The sequence below is a fragment of the Thunnus thynnus genome, chromosome 12 (assembly GCF_963924715.1).
Source record: "Thunnus thynnus chromosome 12, fThuThy2.1, whole genome shotgun sequence".
NCBI classification, from domain to species: Eukaryota; Metazoa; Chordata; class Actinopteri; order Scombriformes; family Scombridae; genus Thunnus; species Thunnus thynnus.
Window position 1 is genome coordinate 28,108,311 of NC_089528.1, and position 20,335 is coordinate 28,128,645.

At 38.3% G+C, this 20,335-nt stretch overlaps 1 protein-coding gene across 3 annotated transcripts in view; it reads left to right on the top strand.

Moving 5' to 3' along the window:
* Positions 1 to 20,335, top strand: part of vipr2 (vasoactive intestinal peptide receptor 2) — a 108,139-nt gene that overhangs the window by 72,988 nt on the left and 14,816 nt on the right. For all 3 annotated transcript variants that reach the window (XR_010930993.1, XM_067606692.1, XM_067606694.1), the window contains exons 4-7: positions 1,908 to 1,999; positions 13,832 to 13,929; positions 16,852 to 16,984; positions 20,183 to 20,333. Coding sequence is in view for 2 of the 3 variants with exons in the window: in XM_067606692.1 (XP_067462793.1) it covers positions 1,908 to 1,999; positions 13,832 to 13,929; positions 16,852 to 16,984; positions 20,183 to 20,333 (474 nt within the window). In the remaining variant the exon portion in view is untranslated. The remainder of the gene's footprint in view (positions 1 to 1,907; positions 2,000 to 13,831; positions 13,930 to 16,851; positions 16,985 to 20,182; positions 20,334 to 20,335) is intronic.

Consider the following 20,335-nt stretch of genomic DNA (forward strand, 5'->3'; position numbering starts at 1 on the left):
TCGTCCAGGTGTCAGCTCCAAAAAAAAATGGTGAAATTCAATGGACTCACAACACTGCCACCTGGCCCAGTTACATTTTTTGTCTTTATATCAGTAAGAAAAATAAGGTTTCTGACCCAAAATGGCATTTCGTCAGTAAAAAGAAGCAGTCAGGCGTGTCATTGAAAAAATATTCTTTGTCCCGTTCATTCAATAGATGCGGTTACAGCCGCGTATATCTCAGACACAGCTTTTTTCATTTCTATCTACTTTTCTAAAGATTTTTTCTCTGTATTTCTGCCTTTATTTGACAGTTTTTGAAAGTACAGACAGACAGGAGACAGAGGTAGAGAGAGAGGGGTATAGCATGTAAAAAAGGTCTGCGGCCCAAACTGAACCCTAGATGTAGTGGTTATGTGGTATCTTAACCATGATCTCACTTCTTTATCTGTCTGAAATGATACCCAGTAATCAAAATTAAAACTAAAACAATTCTTATCTGTATTGGAGCTTTATAGCGAGTTTCAGCTCATTGTTTAGCTGTCCGGCTACTCTTTACTGTTTTGGTTCACTGTTTTCAGAGAAAAAGCTATAAAAACCCACAGTACATCACATATCGATGGCCTGAGCGCAAAACCTCCTATCTGCAGAATTTTCTGATTGGCGGATTTCACTTTGGATGATGAGAACGAGGAAGGCTGCTCATATTCAGTCTTTCTGCAAGATAATCCCGCCCTTCGTTGTGACAGAAAAGTCACACAACAAAACAAAAACACAACTCAGAGTCCCTGGGTGTGTAGAGAGGCTACAGCACGAGTGAGTTACACAATCACTGAACATTCATTTCCAGTGGACGAGGAAGCAAATACACTGAATTTAAGGAATTCTGACCCTAGTATACTACATGTAATAACTATCACATTTACATCTTTTTACCTGAAAACAAACTTAATTCTATTTTTAATTTAATTTTAATTATTAACTTAATTTAGAGCATCGTTTTGTAGAACCTCTTCCAACTTACGCCAAGTGCAAAAGCTCCTATCTGCACTTTGCGAGGCATTAATATCTAGTCGGTATTGTTAACACATAATATAATAATATAGTCCAAAAACAGTGTATTATGTATTGGGTATCCTTAACAAATAGTATTCTGCAAGAAAACAAGTTTTTTTTTAGTTTTCACAAAAAAGTGCATTTTTCAGATAGTAGGTTTTGCTCTCCGGCCATCGATATTCAGCACCAAACGGCAAACAGCTGGTGATCACAGTGGAGCATTTAGCAGTTAAAGAGCCAGATATTTCCCTCAGGAGTCGGTAGAGAGAAAAAACAGAAGCTAAAAGAGAGTGAATATTGGACTTAAATTCACCAGGTGGACAGAAACATGACTCCAAATGAATGATAATGTTGCTCCGTTACTGCTGGATATTCAACACATCGACTTAACAGGTGATGATATGTCAGTGTTATGGTCACGAGTGGCCAAAGAAACTTTTTGATTTAAATTTCATTTAAATGTGATACAGCAAACACTTTTCCAAGTTCCCTCGTCAACCCATTGTGTAATCATTTGTCTCAATTCAGAATATAGTAAGTTACTGACAATAGTTGATAAAATCATATAAATCATTGGTTTACCTAAAATGAAAGGTTGGCATGCATCTTTGTTGTTGTCTGATGTTGCCCGGAGTCGTAAAGGTTGAATAAATTTGTTGTTTGTAGTGCGTATTAATCATTTAAATTTTTTCCACTATTTCACTGCTCCCATGTGTCCCTGCCAACTTCCAAACCGAACCTTCACCTTTTGGTGTTGTGTTCTTGCTCTGTTTACAGCAAAACGGAGAATAAAAAAGTCTGTTTATATTCTTTGACGCTGGTGTGGGGTTGAGATGGGGATAATTTCCTGTATATCTCTTCTTCTCTGTCAGGAAACATTAGCAGGAACTGCACGTCAGCTGGGTGGTCGGACGTTTTCCCAAACATAACCAGCGTGTGTGGGTCGGACACCAGCCAGGATAAGGTACAGTAAACATCTGCACTGCTGTCTTTTGTTCTTTCTGTCTGTTGTTGTTAAGTTTGTGCTGCGGATGTCAGAGCAACGTTTCACCTGAACACTAATGAATTCTGACTGCAGCAGGAAAAGAAGCTGTAACATTACATGGACTATTAGTGGCCCGTAATTGATGACGCCTACAGGGTTGGATGTTAATTAACACCGGTTAGTGGTGAAGGGCTGCATCTTTAAAAGGTCAATATGCCCATCAGTAAAGTGATACATGTTTAAATGTGAGCAATTTGTGTTTATGTGTGCTTCCCTGCCTGGTTTTTGTGTCATTTGAAGACAAAAAAAACACTCTTGGAAACACCATTAGCCTTCACTCTGAAACAATTACGTTGAAAAGCTTGTAAGTTTGTAATGTTTCCAAGAATCTAGTAGATGTATATCAGTAGCAGACATGTAGCCATATAGATAATGTACAGGTCTGAACCTCCGATGACACATTTCATAAACTTGTGATTACTAACTTGCTATTGTAAATCCTGGTAACACTATTCTACAAGTCAAAGTTGCATTAACAAAATGAAGGAGGTGTCAAAAAGTATCATCAGTAGCCATGTTTCCATTAATCTATTTTTATGCGCATTTTCAAGTATCGCATTAAAAAAGTTTAATGGAAACACCAAATTTCACTCCCTTGAGGTGGATTTTGGAAATGTCTAAAAAGAGTTTATGTGCAAAATGGGTAATGGAAACACATTTGTCGAATAAATGATGACAGCGAATGTTTAAATCACATGACTGATCAATTGTTTCTGCTCTCGGCATCTTTCGACATCTCCAGATAGCATGAAGCATAGCCGATACTAGCTGACATGAAAGTTGACAACTTGCCCGATTGAAACAAATTCCTTAAGACCTCTCTCCATTAGTCTATCGTCAAGGCAATATAACCATTTGTTTTCTGGTTGGCAACCTCTACTTCTTCTTCTCTGTTTACTGGTGGATTATTTAAGCCTTTACTGCCATCTACTGATGAAACTATGTGTTGCGTGGCCTAGTTTATTCGCTTCAAAGCAGTTGATGGAAACGCAAAAGTTCACTTAAAATTATCTCGTGAATCTAATGGAAACACGGCTAATGATTAAATTATTAACTATGTGACAGCAACATCCATCCCAGAGTACAGAGACTCCATAGTGACTATGAAACAGTGCCTCTGTGAGGCTGTGCAGCGGTGCTTTGAGGTAAATCATCATGCTAACATGCTGATGTTTAGCAGGTGTAATCAGGGCAGGGCTGGGCGATACCTGTAGGCTGCTACTAGATAGCGTCTAAACAACTGCTAACTGCTGCTAAACAACCTGAACAAAGATGAAACTGGAAAGTGTTCAGTCCACCTCCAGCGCTTCAACTCTCAACTTTCAACTCTCTTCAACTGAAGAGTCATTTTCAGTCTGTGCTTCTTGTAGATGCGACAGTTAAATTCACTACGAGGAAGCCAGAGACAACTCGGCACCAGGAGTCACCGCAGTCCCGTAACCTGCAGCAGGTGAACATGTAGTGAAACTAATCACGTCACAGTGTTGTCGATTGACGTGAAGTGGCTTATGTAGCAGCTATCATCTACGTTACTTTCTGACTAAAAATTAACTTTTTGTGCATATTGTAGTAACTCAGTTTTCAAGATTTCAAGACATTTTACACATGCAAAAACAAAAATTTGAATATATCAACTTTGAGATATCACCCAGCCCTAAATCAGGTAAATAAATTGGGTTTTGTGAGTGGTGGGGGTGTATATGATGTACATGGGTTGGATATACCACACTGTCGATGTCCATGTCTTCTGTGGATGTTGATTGTCAAGAGCAACAATGACACTGTTTCTGGAAGGAGATGTTGCTGTTGAATTTTTGAAAAAACACAAAAACTAACTACCATTCACCGCCAGACACGCAGCATATCTCAAACTGAATCTAACTATGTAAATATACCTTTGTAAATTCAGCCCAGTTTTAATCTAAACATCTAGACGTCTTCTGACCTGCAAATCACCAAATCAGTGTTGACTGAGATGTCTAAAACATCACCTTCCTTTAAGACAACCACAAGGTATGATACCTGAAGGCGTTGTGAGGATAATACGATAAACAGACTTTGACAGTTTGTTTTTTGTCGTAGTTTTTCATGAGCTGTGATTTTCCTCGGGCCAGGGACTCAGAAGAAAGAGAGTTTTTCAGTGAGGAGAATGTTTGGCCTTGCTTTGTCTCGATGGTGATAATTGCAGCTCCCCTCCTCTTTCACTGCCGTGGATCAGATTGGGTCATGACTGGTCATATTCTGAATCACCCATTGTGTTTGTTGAACTTACTGTCTGCTTGTGTCTTTTCTCTGTTTCTGTCGCTTCCTGTCTTTGCATTTCTCACTCTTCCTCTTCTGTGACTTTAATTCTCTTTTTCTGTTTTTTTCCATTTGCTTTTTCCTCTCTCTGGTCTCCTTGTCTGCACTCTGAGCAGGTCACCGTCTCAATACAATTCACCCCCAAAACATCCTGACCAATATTTCACATGTGTCAGATCAAAGTAGTCCATCTTCAACGTTTGTATTTCTTGGGACGAGAAGGAAGAAAAGGATGCATTTATTTCTTGCAGGCTCTCATGTATTGCTGAAATACTTCAGTAGCTGTATGAAAGTCAAAGCACGAATGAACTTCAGCTTTTTGCAGTTCAAACAAGAACCACAAAATCCGCATTTGCATGTTCGTCTGGGAGAAAATCACTCTGTGGTCGGCTGGTAATGTCTGGCAGACAAACGTCATGCTTCTTTCTTTTGTAAAGTGAATTAGCTGACCTGAAATCAAAGGAGCTTCATCCCGTAAAGGAATGTTAATGTCCCTTTTTTTTGTTTGTTTTCTGCTCTTCACTGAAGGTTAAAAAGAGGCAAAATGCCAACTTTCATCTGGAGGCAGCAGACGGTGTTTTTGAACTGTCAGTAATTACTTTTTCAACATGGGACTGAAAAATGTAAATAGATTAAAGGTTATACTACGGCACATGAGAATATAAATGACTGAAGAATTAACAGAAATGCAAATGGGTTATATTAATATTACGCTTACAGCCAAAAGACGTCTGAACACATCCCTATGCGTTTACACACTCATCTTTCACAGCATTAGTCAGTTTTTCTTTGTTTGTTTCTCTGCTTCCCTAATTAAGCTGCAGCTGCAGGCGAGAGCTTTTTTTATTACACAAACAACTAGCAAGTGAAATGTGACTTAATTTCATATGCGGGCAGAAATCCTGGTTTCCAGTTGTAGCGGTGTCTTCTTTTAATCTAATCAGGGTCAGATCCAGAGTCCACAAATTCTGCACCACCAGGAGTATACTGTTACTTTGGTGAAAATACAAAATCAAGTCATTTATTTCCATGTAACATTAAGTTTTAGCAATAAAACAGTCACATTTGAAGATATTAACTGCAAAGAATATTGTCATATTATCATACCTTTAAAAACCCAATTTATATTATTTGATTATTTACAATTTACATTGTAATCAAAGACATCTATCGACTGATTTTATGTGAAAAAAGTCTTATTTTTGACTTAAGATTTGTATATATTTAAAGAGTCAGTGTCTAAGATTTAGTGGCATCTAGTGGTGAGTTTGCAGATTGCAACCAACTGAATAGCTCTCCCCTCACCCTCCCCTTCCAAGCGTGTAGGAGAACCTACAATGTCCATCGAATCCCGCAAAAAATGCAAAAGGCCCTCTCTAGAGTCAGTGTTTGGTTTGTCTGTTCTGGGCTACTGTAGAAACATGGCGGTGCAACATGGCGGGCTCTGTGGAAATGGACCATGGATGTATAATAAGAGCTGGATAGGGCCGCTCCGCCTTGCAGCCAATTTTTCCCAGTGGCCACTCGCGGTATTGCAGCGAAAAATCCCCCTGCTGCCCCATAGACCACCATTGTAAAAGAGACGCCTGTAAAACTGTTGACAGGACACCTCAAACTGCAAACAACGTCAATTATGACTCTTTCTATTATGAACTTTTGATCCATGGAGGTCTTATGTTTGTAAAACTTTCCTCGAGCTGAGAAAAGCGATTTAAAAATCTGTGATGTCATCACAATGTAAAGTCTATGGGCCGAGCGGGAGCTCGTGGGTGGGGCCAGTGGTGGAAACACTACTGCGCATATTCAGTGGGCCACACAACAAACAGCAAACCTGGGAGCTAGAAACTTTTTTTGGCGTATGTGCCAGGCGAGCAATTCCTATAGGACTGAATGGGCACCATTTTTAGTACGGTATCTGTCCAATCACAGAAACCAACTGACTGTCAAATATCATACTATATGTTCTTGTGTTCCAAGCAAGAAGAGGACGAGGAAACACTGCAGAAGTTTTAGGTTTAAATATTTTATAATATTTTACGTTGTGAATAATTCTGCAGATTATCTGACTTGAGATGGTTTTGTTTGTTTATTTTCTCTCTCTGTTCTCCTCTGTCACATAGTGTAATGTCAGTTTTAGGAGACAGCGCTGCACATTCACATGCATCTTTCACACAAAAGTCCCTTTTTAAGTTTTCAGACATCAAACTGGTGTCTTCATCTAATAAACATATAATTAGTGAGTTTACTTTTTAGTCATTAAGACACAGGTTTCTTTGACCTTAAAGTGCGGCTTTGTTCAGACATGATGAACCTTTACAGAAAGCGCCACAATGCTCACACACTATTCAGTACGAGACGGAGAGCAGCGACTAATTAAACGCTCATTCTCCATCTTTTGCTGTGCGTATTTCACATTGTACTGCTGTTGTCTTTACATTAATCTGACTTGTGTCGTGTTGAAAGCGTTATTTGTTCTGAGCAGGAAGATTATTGTCATGACTTTTAGGTAAAAGTGACTTTTGTTCAGAGACCAACATGTTAAATTGCTTTCAGGGTTATGTAATGAGGTGAATGTCTGAAAGCTGTTTACACGTTTTAAGAGGAGATGTGCTCAGACAGACTGGAGAGGCAGATTGTGTGTTCGAGCTGAGGAGGACGGTGGATTCACACACCGTCCTTTTAGCTTCTCGTCAAACAAACACTCTTTGATTTTCTTCCGTAATGAACTAAAGAGAGGAAATCAAACACAGGAGCTCTTTTTTTTCTGAGGAAGCAAGATAACAGGACAGGTCTTTCTTTTTTTTTTTTGGTTGATTACAATCTCTTTGTTTCTCTTTCTAAAAGGAAATGATCTGTTCTTCAGCTCTTCATGCCAGATACAAAAGTTTTCTCAACAACAAAACACTTTCTCTCTTCACCCTCCAACACACACAATATAATGAGCTGATGCAAAGCTTCATTCCAGGCACAGAGGCCTTATTGCATCACATCTGCGCTGAAACACAAGAGACATACATTTTATGTCCTGATTAATTACAAAAAGAGAGTAAAAATCAACCGGCCCTTCTTTCTTTTTAAAGCTTCCCTCCTCTTAAGGCGCCTTTAGACTGTGCGACAACAAGAATGATGTAAGTTTATAGTTTAATGTTATACTATAAGAGGTCAGAAAATCTGTGTCAGGCTGTACGATATCAGTTTGAGGCTGTCAGATTGTGCGATGAACGTGTGGCGAATTGTAGCGCTGCGATGTAAATGTAGAAACAAGTAAATGAAAGCAGAGACATGTCATCCATCTGCACTGCTCTGATGTTTTGAAAAAGCAGCACAGTCACACTTTCTTTGCTTTGCTTCATTTTTGGTTCACAATTTTTTGTGGTTCACAACGCTGACACGTTTTCCTTGCAGTAAACATTCCTTCTGTTCATACTCGCCATTAAGAAATCCCTTTATATTGTGCTTTCAGTGTAAGTGACGGGGGCCAACACAACCACAGCCCTCCTTTCCGAGCATTTAAAAGTTTATTTTGGAGCTAATGTGAAGCTTCAGCCGTCCAAATGAAGTCGATATCTTTTAAAGTGTCTTTTTAATGCCAAATTGTCTTTTTGTTCCACTGTAGCTGAACAGGAAAACAACGTCCGTCAAGACACAAAGAGGGATTTCTTTTTACTAAGAGACTTTAATTGTGGAAGAGATCTACTTTACTCGACTAATTCAGACAGCTGAAGCCTCATATTATCTCCAGATAAACTTTTAAATGCATTTTTGCAAAAAAAACAAGGACTGTGGATTTTGTCCCTCGTCACTTACACTGTAAGTGCATTTGGACGAATCCTCTAACGGTCAGTATGAACAGGAGGAATGATTACAGTGAGAAAAACTTGTTTCATATGGACACCAGACTTGAAAAATGGTGAACTTGTCCTTTAACACTGCATTAGGCCACATGGCAGCATACAGTACATAACCTTAACTGGTCGGTATTAATGGGCCCATTTGCATCACACAAGACCTATCCTTTAAGGATGCTTTTATTGAAAAATGGCACTAATGAAATGTTGTGCTGGCCAGTGCACACTGTGTCAATTCATGTCTTATTCTGATTGATTGGTTGGTAGTTGTGGGTCGTAGCAGCAGTCACATTGTGAGAATTTGGTCCTAAATTCATAAAAAGTCAGAATTTTGCCATGTACAGTGAAAAAATGGTCTTTAATCTGAATTCTGCTTCTTTTCACACTTTGCAACAAACTGAACATTATTTTAATCAAACCTCAGAGGAACATTCACACATATGCAAATGGCACAGAAAACAACTTGAGGCCTCTGATTCAAACAGTAAAACTAATCACTGTAAATAAGTTGAAGTTTGCACTTGAATGATAAAATCAGGGCATAAACTTTAACGTTTTGTTTTGCAGTGATGCACAAGAGAAGAAAACAGGGCATTGCAGTCCCGATTCAGTAACATGTTGACAATTTTCTCTCCAAAATGTTTTTTTTTCCTTTTTTCAACAAAAATGTCATTAAATTTGTAGAGTTTCATTGATATTTTTATAAAAGTATCAATGAAAGTAAATATTTCAATGTTTTTCTAGTAATCCTGTTGTGTTTTTAACCTATTTCTTCATTAAAACACAGAGCAACTGCTATATGTGACATCAGTCACTGTTAATTCTATTTTATCTGAGATGTCACTTTCATCAATGTCTGTTTCTAGTAAAATGGGGGAAAAGACAAATCACATAAGAGGATAAACAGGCAAATTATATCATCAATAAATCATAATTATCAATCATTTCAAATCATACTTCCCCTTTTCTTCTTTTTTTGGTTTGTTTTTAATATTTTTCTGTAATTTTATTGCTATTTTACCAAGTTAATTATTTTGTTCACCTATTTTTTGGCCTAAATATGTCTAATTGTCTAGTACTTTCGTCTAATTGGAGACTAAAATGTCAAATCATCTCTCCGTATTTCATTTTCTGAACTGCTTTTATTTCCCGAGTAAAAGGAATCAGACCTGGTTAATTGGTGCCGACACATTACATGACATTTCACAACATAGACTGGGAGCAGGAGAGAAGGTCATAGAGAGTGCAGACCAGCTTTATTGTACGACTACAGACTGGAAGAAGGTAAAACATAGTAACATACTGTGAGAGAGAGATACATCACTTTCTTTAAGTGATACAAACACAGCAAGAACAAATCCGCTTCCATTTTTCATGAAAATATTTAAAGGTAGATGGTAAAATATTTGTATCTGTCCCTTAACAAATAAGTCACAAATCAGCATGTAAGTCCAGGGCCTGTCCGTTTTCAGATGTGTGTGATTATTTCATGTTAGGACAGTTTTTGATTCAGATTTGAAAATGTAATGAGTGATTATATATACACCAAATATGTACGGATGTATCTGAAAAGTTTATATTTCATGTATAGAATGAGAAAAATAAGTGAAATCCTACTAATCCTGCTAATGTTTGTTTACGTAGCCTCGGGAGCTGCCATAAATCTGCTGAAAAGCAGCTTCTGGACACTGGCCAATCAGAAAAGAGTAGGCTCATCAGGAGGCGGGTCTTAAAGAGACAGGAGCTAAAACTGCCTGTTAGAGACAGAGGCTGAACTAAGGGGCTGCATAAAGGGCCAGTATGAGATAAATAAGGAGCTTTTTGAACTGTAAATCATGCAAAGATATTCCAGTAAAGCGAATATAAAGTAAATATGGACCTGGAAATGTGCATAATAGAAAGAAAACCTTACACCTCCACCTCGTCAACTGAAATACAATTATCTATCATCAGATAGGTGAAGTCCAAGTGAGAAGTGAAAATCCTGATTTGTCTGTTGTCCTTGAAAAAGTGCTTTTTTTTCCTGTTTTTCATAGAAGATATCTCAATTGTGAAAATATTAAACTTCTGCTCCTGTGTTTTGGCTCTTTGCTGTCGAGTAACTGCTTTGCTGTTTACTTGTTTGGCTCATTTTGGGTCACACATGGCACCACTGAATTACCCTTTGTGCTGTCTTGCCTCTCTCTCTCTTTTATTCACTTACTCCCAGTGAGCTTTGCTGGCAGCGAAGTCAGCCAATATTGCCAGATCTGCAGCCATAAACAACAATAAGGATCATAATGTTTGACACTTGAAATGCTGTGTGTAATGAGTAATTTCCGCCTCCTCAAAATGACACTGCAGTGAGCGAGGACAGCAGTCCTCACTCGGTGAATTAAATTCCTCCGTCCTCTCATCTCTCTCCCACAGAGACACTAGTGAAAGCAGCCCGTGTTGATAAATCTGTAGCCTCTGATTTTAGGAGTGATATGCAGTGCCCCACCTTTGTAAAAAATTAACTTAAGGGCTTTTTTTGCCCTCATGAAATATGTTTCGGAAGCATTTTGGATAATTTCCAGGGCATTTATTCCAAATTATGGGAAATGCCTTACTTCTATATTGCATGACAGAGCAACATTCAATCACTCTTATTAAAAAAAAAGTGAAGGGAGCAATCAAACTTATAATGCAAGAACATTTTTTGGGTAAAAATACTAATTTAATATTTTGTTTTCAAAAGTATAAACAGTAAACACAACATTACGTAACAACATCACAGTTCAGCATCTCAACATTGCTGATTGTCCCTGTTCCTGCTGAAACTGTCTACTGTTCCCCAACAGGGTTTTTTTTTTTGGAGGAGGTGGCCTGACAGTATAGCAGAGTGTCTCCTCCAGATGTCGTGTCGGTTGCTATCTGGTCCATCCTCCAACCCGCAATCGTTGACAGCTTCGGTAGCTTTTTTAAGCACAGGGCAGACGGGGAGAGGGTCAGCGGCTGTCCAGATTTCTAACATACTTTCATTTCGAAATGATTGTGACTCAGCTGGAAGTGTGACAGGTTTTTTCAAATTAAAATACACTCCATGTTGGTCATGTTACCATTCGTAGCATTAGTAGTTCATCTCCAACACTGGTCTGCAAACACCAGACTGGTATTCTGCCTTTTTATGAGGGAGCCTGTGAATCACTCATTATTCTAGTGTATCATGGCCTGTTTTTCAATTCAGCAAAAGTGGTAAAATCTTAATTATATCCATTCAGAATGAAACAAATCTGTGTTAATCATAAATGTAAGGAGGCAAATAATGGCCATAAGGATGTGAATCTCATAAACAACTGAAATTTAATCACCACTGAATTAATTAATGTTTTACTTTGAAAGCCATATGTCCGAATTCCCCTCTTTGAAATGTTCACTAGTCAATTTCAAGCCCTGTAATTTCAAAAAAAACTTAATTACAGTATATAATGTTTACAATTTCAGATAGAAAATTCTATACCCAATATTCAGAAACGATGTTCAAATTGCTCAAATTCAATAAGTTCAATTCAGACGTAAAAATCCAACTAAAAAAAAAAATCAGTTGCTTAAATTTTGCCTGGTCAAATTCAGATTCTAGGATTCCTTAAAGTTTTTAAGTGATCCAAGCCTCAATTAAATTAGTTGTGTTAAAACAACAGTCAGGAGCCCAAATGAACATTGAAACTATTTATTCTTGCTGTAATCATTCCTCCTGTTCTGACCATTAGAGGATCGCTTCATAATGCAGTTTCAATGTACGTGATGGAAATCCACAGCAAAAATGTATTTAAAGGTTTATTTGAAGCTGATATGAGACTTCAGCGTCCAAATGAGTCAAATCAAGTCAATATCCCTGTTTTTTTATGATCCTTCCACTGCAGCTGAACAGTAAAACACTGTCTGTCGAGACACAAAGAGGGACATTTTTACAAAAAAAAAGACTAAATGTGGCAGATATCCACTTGATTTGACTAACTCAGACAGCTGAAACCTCATATTATCTTCAGATAAACTTTTAAATACAGTACTGTGCAAAAGTTTTAGGGCACTTTAGATGTTTAGATTCTAATGCATTATGCAATACCATCAGGGAGGCGTCTGATTGGTCCCAAATTCATTCTGCCATCTTCAGCGACATAAAGAGCAAGGAGTCCTGCAACAGATGGTCTGGCCCCCACAGAGCCCTGGTCTCAACATCATGGAGTCAGTCTGGGATTAACATGAAGAGACAGAAGCAGCTGAGACGTCGAAATCCACAGAACAACTGTGGCGACTTCTCCGAGACGCAGATGAACCAACCGACCTGCCGAGTACCTGAAACACTGTGTGCAGGTGAACCGAGCAGAACTGCTGCTGCTCACAACAAATACAAATACTCATTTAGGTTTCTTCTGTTTACTGAAATTTGTATATAGTTAACTGATAAATAAAAACTAGTCATGGCATTATTTCTGAAAGCCTCCTCACTTTACTTTCAGTGCCTAAAACTTTTGCACAGTAGTGTACATTTTTGCTCAAAACGAGGACTGTGGATTTTGTCCCCCATCACTTTCATTGAAACCGCATTATAAAGGGATCTTCTAATGGCCAGTATGAACAAGAGGAATGATTACAGCCGGAAAAACCTGTCTCAATGGTCATATGCAGCCTGGTCGCCAGAATAAAACGTTGGTACTGTACGTTTCTGGAAACTACAGAAACGTTGAATATCTACGTTTCAACACGTGAAATACGTAGCATATTAACATTTCAACAACACGTATTATATCAACATTTCTAAAGTGACGTAGTTCACGTGTGATCTATATGAGTTGATCTTTCCTATATAGGAGGAGGAGGGGCAGGTGGATGGTTAGTAAGTAGAGAGCACAGTTCGAGACCACCTCAAAACCGAAACCAATGTCCGCTTCCCATTTCAACCGACAAAAGCGGGTGTTTTTAGCGAGACGTCAGGACATTTGCAGCCATTTTTCAGGCGAGAAAACTGGCTTTTTTAAGTGAGACATCGGCCGTTTTTATTTTATGTTTTATTTTTATTTTAACCCAAACCATGATCTTTCTCTAACCCTAACCAAGTGGTCTTTGTGCCTAAACCTAACCAGACATAAAACATCATTATTCAACAGGTAGAAATGTTAATATGCTACGTTTGTAGAAATGTTGATATGATACGTATTACACATGTTGAAACGTAGATATTCAACATTTTGGTGGTTTACAGAAACGTTCAATGCCAACGTTTTCTTCTGGCGACTGGGTTGTCATATGGACACCAGACATGAAAAATGGTGAACTTGTCCTTTAAGACTGCATTAGGCCTCATGGCAGCATACAGTACATACCCCTAACTGGTCGGTATTGCTGGGACCATTTGCATCACACAAGTATTTTTGCGTTGAGGGAACTAAAACAACACAACGATATCACTGATTTTTGGTCACGAGGATTAAAAAAAAAGAATTTACTCCTGATATTTCTGAGATATTCTTCTCCTGCACTGACACACAAACCAAGTGACTGCCACTGTCATAAGAGTGATAACTAAAATATAATAATAACCTCCCTGTTCTTCTCTCTCTCTCTCTCTGTGTTTCTGCAGCTGGTCTTCTATATGGTCGTGCAGACGTTGTACACTCTGGGTCACAGTCTGTCTTTGATCGCGCTCACCACAGGAAGCGCCATCCTCTGTCTGTTCCGGTGAGACCAAATACTCAAACGTTATTACGCAACATAAAACCTCAGGGGACCCCTGTGAGGAAGCTGGGTGCTCACGATACAAAAAACAACTGTAATAAGAAACAGAAACGATACTGAATCTTAGTGGCTGGTGTTCATTTCACGCTCAGTTTTCAGGTCTTTGTTTCTCGTGTTTTTTTATCTTCGTGCTCTGATTGACACGTCAGCAGAGTCTGAGGATAAGCTGTCAGTTTAATTTGGTTTTAAATGAACAAGCACTGGAAATTAACTAAATTTTCATTTCACAGCTTTATCAACTAATTGTCAACAGATGTTTGTGTGTGTGTGTGTGTGTGTGTGTGTGTGTGTGTGTCAGCTTCTCAGTTTATGGGTAAAATGGGTTTAGTTTTATTCATTTTTGTTAATTTAAATGATGATTATTGAAGCTTTTTTTTTTTTTTAAATGCTGTTGGGATTAGTTTTTGAACTCAGATGGATAAATATGCATAAATTACACATCTGTGAAAAGATATTTTAATCGAGACATAAGAAAAAACTTTTCTAAGGCCGCGTTTGACTCGACACAATTGAGTTTGAGTAAAAAAAAAAAAAAAAGTCACAAACTCTTGACAGCAGTGATTGAGATTATCATTGTGTGTGCCTGATGACGGTTAATCCTCTTAAATTCTTCCTCTTCCACGAGTATCAAAACTCTACGTATGCATTCGGCTTTCCTGGTTTTATTGCACTGATCCCTGAGTGAGAGCTTATTATACATCCACTTGAAAAGTGACTGAAACTTGATTGGAAGCTGGTGTTCTCCATGAGGAAAGAAACCTGTACAGTATGTCATATGGATACAGTTATTAATAGTAGCAGCAGCTGTATCGTCCTTAATTTTGATGGGGAATTGTAGTATATAACAGTAATACAAACTATTACACTACTTATAAGCACAATTTTTTGGAATAAAATCCACAAATCAAATCAAATGATGATTAAAAAACAATAATAAATAAAAGAAAGTTAAAATAATATGCAATTTAAGACAGAAAAATGATAAAAATGGATATTATTGATATTAAAACCAATTGCCAAATCAATAGTTTACTGGTAAAATATAAAAACTTAAAGAGGTAACAAAAATCATAAAAGACACATAAAAATAGAGACAGTATATGAATGCAAGGTCAAATAAACATGTTTTTTAATGTCCTTGAAAAAAAGCCTCTGCCATCTCGAGGTAAAGTATTTCATACTTCGGAGGCCTCGGGGGGAAGAATCCCAGATCCCCAATTTTCTTTTGGTCGCGGTTTCAGATATCCAGCAGATTAGCGGAGGATAAAGTGATGCTGCATGATGGAGCTAAAGCAGACTGGCTGAAAAAAAAAAAAAAAAAAGTTCTGCATTTGAATAAAACTCCGGCATCTGCCTGTGTTACTAGAGGTACTGGTGAGAAGATGAAATACAATCCAGGAAGTCACGTTGAGTTTAAGATTTATGAGTTTGCAAGGCTTAACACTGCAGAACGGTTGATAATACCGTATTGGCCCGAATATAAGACGACCCTGATTATAAGACGATTTCCCCTTTTTTTTCCCCGACACTTGTTTTTGGAAGAAGACTTTTTGACGATACAACACACTTTCAACTTTGTGTGAAAGTTTCCCTCAGATACTATTAATGTAAGGAGAAGAGAGTCCTCATACTTGAAGCCTTTTCTGAAAAATAAGTAAAAAATCTTCTATTAAAGCAGACTCAACATACTCACTCTCTCCTCTCAGGCTCTATGAAGCGGTCAAAATACTTTTTTTTTTTTCTATTTTTCATTTTACCATCTTCATCTTTTTCTCTTTTTCTTCCTCTTTTGTCATTTTCTTTGACAGCAGTAATTGCTTGGCTGCTTGACATATTCGGATGACAGTTTGTTTGTGCGGTAAAGACGTCAGAAGATGCTTTAAACTAATTTTCACTCGTCACGTAGCAGAAAAAAACACGCTCGACGAGCCTTCAGAAACTCCTGCAGGTTCAACTAAGTGAATGCATCAGTCTCAGTAGGAGCTGGCCTCTATTCAAAAGGAAAATCTGATGTTGTGAACATTTAACTGTCAAGTCCTTGACTCCTAATTTTTTAAAAGTAATTTCAAGAGGAAAATATTTGGGCCAATCAGTACTATGAAGGAGAATTTTTCCACTCTGGAAAGTTTTATTTTATTTTTTTATTTCAACAATTGCACCTATATCAGTGTCACTGCATTGCAGCAAAAGTTGAGCCAGGTATAGCTTTTACTGTTGGATGAACCTGTATTTTTTCATCTGGGCGCTCTGCATCGGGACCCTACTGTTCCTGAGCCTCATTGAAATGAATGAGGAGGTTGCATTTTTCGATCCAGCGCTATTGTTGGTCTGAACGTGGCCTTAATGAGACAATAAATCCAAGTATTTGTATAAATCAAATCTTGAAGTCAGTGCAAAACTGACCTTGCATACTCTATCCTTTTTTAAGAAAGCATATATTCTCAACAGTTTTCTACATTCACACAAAAATAAAAACTGAACAACGAATTCATCGTTTTACAGTACTTGCATGAAAACAGTAAAGCAGTAGAAGGCAAACAGCGGCAACATTTGGTCTCTGAAGAAACCTGAACTCTTTACCTTCATAGATTACATCAAAACATTTTACAAATCAACTATCAGTAGATAGAAAATCTACAATTACATATCAAGCTGATCTCTAGCTGCAACACAGTTGAAACATAATTCTGTTGGTCCTGCTTGCTCTTGCTTCCTGATACAGCCCTAAAAGAAACAGTTTAATATATCAAATATATTCTTAAATGAATTAATAGAAATAAACCCCATCTGTGAAACTTGAATTGTGTGAAGCTTTTGTATGACAAAGCTCATTTCCCAACATTTGTATGTTTTATATCTGTGCAGGAAGCTCCACTGCACCAGGAACTACATTCACCTCAACCTCTTCTTCTCCTTCATCCTGAGAGCCGTGGCCGTGTTGGTGAAAGATGACATCCTCTTCAGCCGCAGCACACAGTGCTCCCATCAGCCATCGCTGGTGAGGTCACCACCTCTGTCCTCAGTCAGCTGAGTCGTGTCCCGAGGGAAACGAGCGAGGCGGCACACACACAGAGAGAGCGTGCAGCAACACACTCGCGTGTTAACAGCACAACTGTCACAAAAGGACATTTCCAGTGTGACGTTCCCAGCAACTGTTTTTAATATGACATTTAAATTAGGTTTACATAAATTAGACTTTAAATTTTTTTGTCTTAAACGTATTTAATTTTGCAAATGTCTCATAAACATGACAAAAGCGTGAAACTCATTTATTGTGACATTTCCAGCTATTTTCTACACTGATAACTAAATTTAATTTAGTTGGTGAATCTATGTTGTCTCATTTAGCATTTAGGATGAGGAACTTCTCTCCTGCAATATATTCATTGTTTGAATAACGGTCTAAGTATGTCCCTGACATCTGGTAACAAAACCAAAACTTTTATTAAAATGTAATTTCCAGGTTTTAGTGGGAACAAAACAAGCCAAACTTCTCACATTCATAGAGGAATAGTCATCTGCTCTAGGCTTGTAATGTGCCTCTGAAAGGTTTGTGCAGGATAGCAGCCAGTCAGCCTTGAATTACGGAAATTACAATGGATTCCAATGCAAATCCAGAGTCACGACTACAAAAAAAAAGCATTAAAATGTCTGTTGAAATTTCTCAAAGCGCTTCTGCAGCATTATCCGTTTCTACTGTGTTGATCTGAATGTTCATTATGTTCAGAACAATCATCGATGTGCCAGTGCACTGCTATGAATACGCTATTTATAACTATTACCTTCAGAGCTATGACAACAGGCAACAAAGGCAACATAGAAGTAGTCAATGAAACTACATATTGAGTGCATTTACTTGCACATGACTTTCCTGGTTTTGATCATATTCTGAATATGGTGTTTACATGGAACATGAGAAACCTGGTTATTCAGCTCCCTGTTTGCATGATTCTAACAGTATCCAGGTTTCTGATCATCTGTGTCCAGTTGTGTCTTGTTTCCTCAACATCTAAGCCACTAATTTCTCTACCAACAGAAAATGTTAAAGAAACCTTGATAAGGTGTTTGTGTGCCACAGTGTCCTGGTTTCTACTGGGAGTACTGTTGATAGGGTAGGATAGGTTTTCTGAGACCAGGATATGATGCTCACCACACATAACTGGCATACTCCAAAAACCATAACCAGGATATGCATGTGAACGCAGTCATAGTGTTTGGAAAGTACTGAACTTGCAGATCAGTAGGGGAGACGTGGGTTATATTAGCACCTTTGGTTTAAGAAGTGTTGTTTTTTTTACCACAACCCTTAGCTGCCATCCTACAGCTGACTAAAGCTGCCATCCTCCACTTTTCAGAGCAAACGTTCAAGCCTACAGAGGATGAGTCTCTGATATTCAGAGGATAGATTTTGGGATGAGTTTTGAGCTTGTCAAAATATAATACTGTGTAAAATTAACTAAATCATCTGATCAAAGATTAAGTGCCGGGATCAGACTACACGATGGAGCCAAATCATGGCCTGACCTGAAAGATGTGGGGTGTCAGAGACAAAACTGAGCTTTGGCGTGTAAAATACTCGCTTTAACCTGTAAAATGTGTCACTGTGAAATATAGCTCACAGTATCAGAGACCAGAATCTTGGATGTCTACTGATAAAGTAGCTGAGCGTGGAGGTTCACTTGTAAAGGTAATGAAATATCAAAGGATTGGCTTATCATTTTAATGTGCAGAGTTGTGCAAGGATGATGATTTGCTCTGTTAATGTGTCCTTGAGAGAAGGAATGTGTTTTAGGAGCCCTACTCCTCTCTTTCTATTCTGGCTTAGGCTCAGATAAGGTAACACCCTGTGTCTTGGAGTAAACAGGACAGGTTAAGGGGTCAAAGGCCACATATAGGTTAGGGTTCTTGCCCTCCTGTGTCCTTGGGAGACGTGGCTCTTATCTAGCATACATGGACATGTAAATATATACCTTGTGGCTGTTTGCCATTGGCTGTAATCATATAAGCTGATACATTGACCAATCACAGATAATTTCTCTGTTCCTTCTGCAACTATAATAGAATAGGTTTGCTCTTCGTTCGGTGAGACGAACTGATGCAAATCTTTGTGTGTTCTGTCTCCTTATTGTACAGGAATATCTTTTAATCTTCAACCCAGCAGTGTTTTGTCTATTATTTCATATGTGTGTTTAGTCTTGTCAGACAATTTCCACAACACACTCTTGACCTTTGAAACAGCAGTTTGATAAAAAAAAAAAAAAAGCTTTTGGGGATTTTTCTGAACTTTGAGCTGCATCTCGTGGCCTTGACGTTGATAAAAGCCAAGAGATTTGGCTGAAAGCTTGTGATTACAAGTTTTTGACTAGCATATCAGATTTTTTTTTTGCTTTTGCTTTTACCTAGCTTGACAGCTTGCACAATGTGCTCTGTGACATAACATGGCATTGAAAGAAATCGGTCCCGGGCGCTGACCTTTCCCATCAACTCCATACAAGCAAGGCTCATATCTCTCAGTCAAGTCAAAAAATGTACGACTCCTGTGACCACCTAATCTGACAAAGTGATCATCTGAAAAGGCAAAAACATAACGTAGTCCCATGACCCCTGCACAAGAAGCTGACGAAACATATTTGACTGTTTTTTGATGTTCAAAAAGCATTGATGTTTGATCTTTCTTAGTTATACTACAACTTCCTCCTCTACTTGCCCTCATTTGCTCACATCTAAAGAGTGGAAACATCTGTGTAATAATTGCAGGGATTCTGTCAGGGCACTCTGACCTTTATACTCCCTTCTGCTCCCAGCTCGTAATGCTGTCATCTACAAATTAAAGCTTAGCCTCCCGGTGAACTTGCCGATCGCCCCAGTGTAAAAAGGGGAATGTATACCCACATATCACAATAATTAGCATAATTGGCTGATTAACCCACAATGTCCCTGTAGATAGATGTAGGGGACTGTACCAACACTACAGTCATATACAGCCCTGCAAGGACAAACAACAGGATGTTGATATGAGAAAATGACTTAAAGGTTAATTCCATGTCACCAGTAATGCTGTTACAGAATTGCGTTTTGTGACATTTAATATTCTTTAACATTTACAGGTTAGATACAAAGTCTATAACCTAGTTAAGATCTTTGACCTTTAAGTAGTTTTCTATCATGCGTTTTTGTCCTTTGTGTCTGTTTTCAGGTGGGTTGTAAAGCCAGCCTGGTGTTTTTCCAGTACTTCATCATGGCCAACTTCTTCTGGCTGCTGGTGGAGGGTCTGTACCTCCACACGCTGCTCGTTGTCATCTTCTCCGAGAACAGACACTTCATCGTTTACATGTTCATCGGCTGGGGT